This window comes from Elaeis guineensis, chromosome 1 (genome assembly GCF_000442705.2).
Source record: "Elaeis guineensis isolate ETL-2024a chromosome 1, EG11, whole genome shotgun sequence".
NCBI classification, from domain to species: domain Eukaryota; kingdom Viridiplantae; phylum Streptophyta; class Magnoliopsida; order Arecales; family Arecaceae; genus Elaeis; species Elaeis guineensis.
The window spans coordinates 146742988-146745043 of record NC_025993.2 but is presented as its reverse complement, the minus strand read 5'-3'; the positions used below and the strand labels follow the sequence as shown (position 1 = coordinate 146745043).

The window sequence follows — 2056 nt, the reverse complement described above, 5'->3', positions numbered from 1 at the left end:
TCAGACAAGAGGAGAAGGGTTTTAGGGTTCTAATTTGATTTATCCCATATTTTTTTTTCTTAATTTTTAATTCATTTCTAAGCATTGGGTATGCAAATTTTTTTTTTTTTTTGTATGATGTTCTTGAAACTCCGTAGAGTTAAGATTTTGTATGTCGATTGATCCGCTATTGAAGCATCATTAGGCTTGATAAGCCATTTTATGGCTATTTACTTCAATTTTTTCAATAGAGTTTTTGGGATTTATGTCTCTTAATAAATTGTAAAAAGTTTAAAATATGTTTATATATATTTGTCGCACTTATTAAATTGAGAGTAGAAATTACAGATCAGAAAGATCAGATCAAATTTGGTTAACAGCTTATCTGTTTATAAATAAATTTTAATAAATTAAATTAATTTATATATTTATTAAATATAATAGGTTCAAATTATAAATTTTAATTTATTTAATAAATAGATGACATTCATATTTAAAATTTTTATGATCTGAATCCAATCGACCCGGCTCGATTGACCCAAGGAGCCATCACGTGGTTAACTCATGCCGGTGATAGGAACCTGAAGTTCATGTATCGCAGAGCCAAGACGTATTTATGATTCGTTTCTCCCTCTTCCTCCGTTCGCTGTCTCTGACGAGCCATCCGATCAGATTCGAGATGTCTCCTCCTCGGTCCAAGGCGATCGCGTCGGCGGCCGGCATGCTGCGGGGCCGGATGAGGGCAGCGTTGCGCACGAGGGGCGGCGACAGCGGCGAGGGGGCGGGGCGGTGGACGAGCCCGGGGACGCAGGAGCGGCCGAACGGGTACCTCTTCAACCGGACGCCGCCGCCGCCGGGGGAGTCGCGGAAGTGGGAGGACTGGGAGCTCCCCTGCTACATCACCTCCTTCCTCACCATTGTCATTCTCGGCGTCGGCCTCAACGCCAAGCCCGATCTCACCCTCGAGACCTGGGCCCATCAGAAGGCCCTCGAGCGTCTCCAGCAGCAGCAGGAGGTCGCCTCCGATGAGTAATCGCCCAGTGGATCGCCTTTCCCGCTTGGTCCCCGGTAAAAGTTTCGCCTTCTGTCTTTTTTCTCTCTTTCTTTTGTGATGATGGGAGCAGTGGGCATTTAGGGTTAATAAGATCATCGGTTGTGGAATTTGATAGTGGGATTCGGATGGAATCCTAAACTCTCTGTACTTTGACAAAATTGTGCTTTTTCTTTGTTCATAATTTAAGATCTTTATATCTGTCTCTGATTTTAGGGATTAAAAATGGATGAATTTGATGGTTGTTTTTGGATACCTGGATGATGCTTTATACTGCGAAGGGTTTTAGCAACAATCTTGCAATTTTATCTCATTATGCGAAATTATGATTTTGGCACAAATTTTATGCTATTCTATTTGTCTGGTGTATTGAGGGTGAGCTTTAACGCAACGGTAAGGTTGCTCAATTGTGACCTAGAGGTCATGGGTTCAAAACAGCCTTTTTGCAGGTGGGGCAAGATTGCAGACATTGGACCCGTCCCAAACCTTGCAATAGTGAGAGCCTTCCGCCAGGCTGCCTTTTCCTATTTGTCTGGGTGTCTTGCAATTAGATAGGGTAAATATATCATTTTAGAACATACCAAATGGATTTATTGTTTGTGGCTTTGGTTATATCGAGAGGAATAGGGAGGACCATTTCTTCACTGTTCCTTTACTATATAACTCTTCTAAGGTCATTTGCTTAAAGAAGACTAGTGCAAATTGTCAGTGCTCCTGGTTTGCACATTTTGTGTCTATTTTTGTAGATTTTTGAGGCTTTTAATTGTCTCATGCATCCTCTGAATCCTCATGGTAGCTATTTGAACCACTTTAATATGAGTTTAAGCTGATTTTGGATCTTTATTTTTTTTATTTTTGGATATTTGAAGTGCCAAGATCTTAATTTTCATTTTCGGCATGCTAGTGCTTTGTTTAATTTGAAAAATGCTATTATGGGGTCTGCACCCTCAAAGAAAAGCGCATAAGACTCATGGGGGAGTCTGATAGGAAAATGCATTTTGTAGAGACTAGAGAGGGTTATGCAAG

The 2056-nt window shown here is 40.9% G+C and overlaps 1 protein-coding gene across 1 annotated transcript; it reads left to right on the top strand.

Moving 5' to 3' along the window:
• Positions 1–612: 612 nt before the first annotated feature.
• LOC105038911 (uncharacterized) lies at positions 613–1240 on the top strand. The gene has a single exon (XM_010914830.4). The coding sequence runs from the start codon at positions 659–661 to the stop codon at positions 1010–1012; it is 354 nt and encodes a 117-aa protein (XP_010913132.1). The 5' UTR covers positions 613–658; the 3' UTR covers positions 1013–1240.
• The last annotated feature ends 816 nt before the right edge of the window (positions 1241–2056 follow it).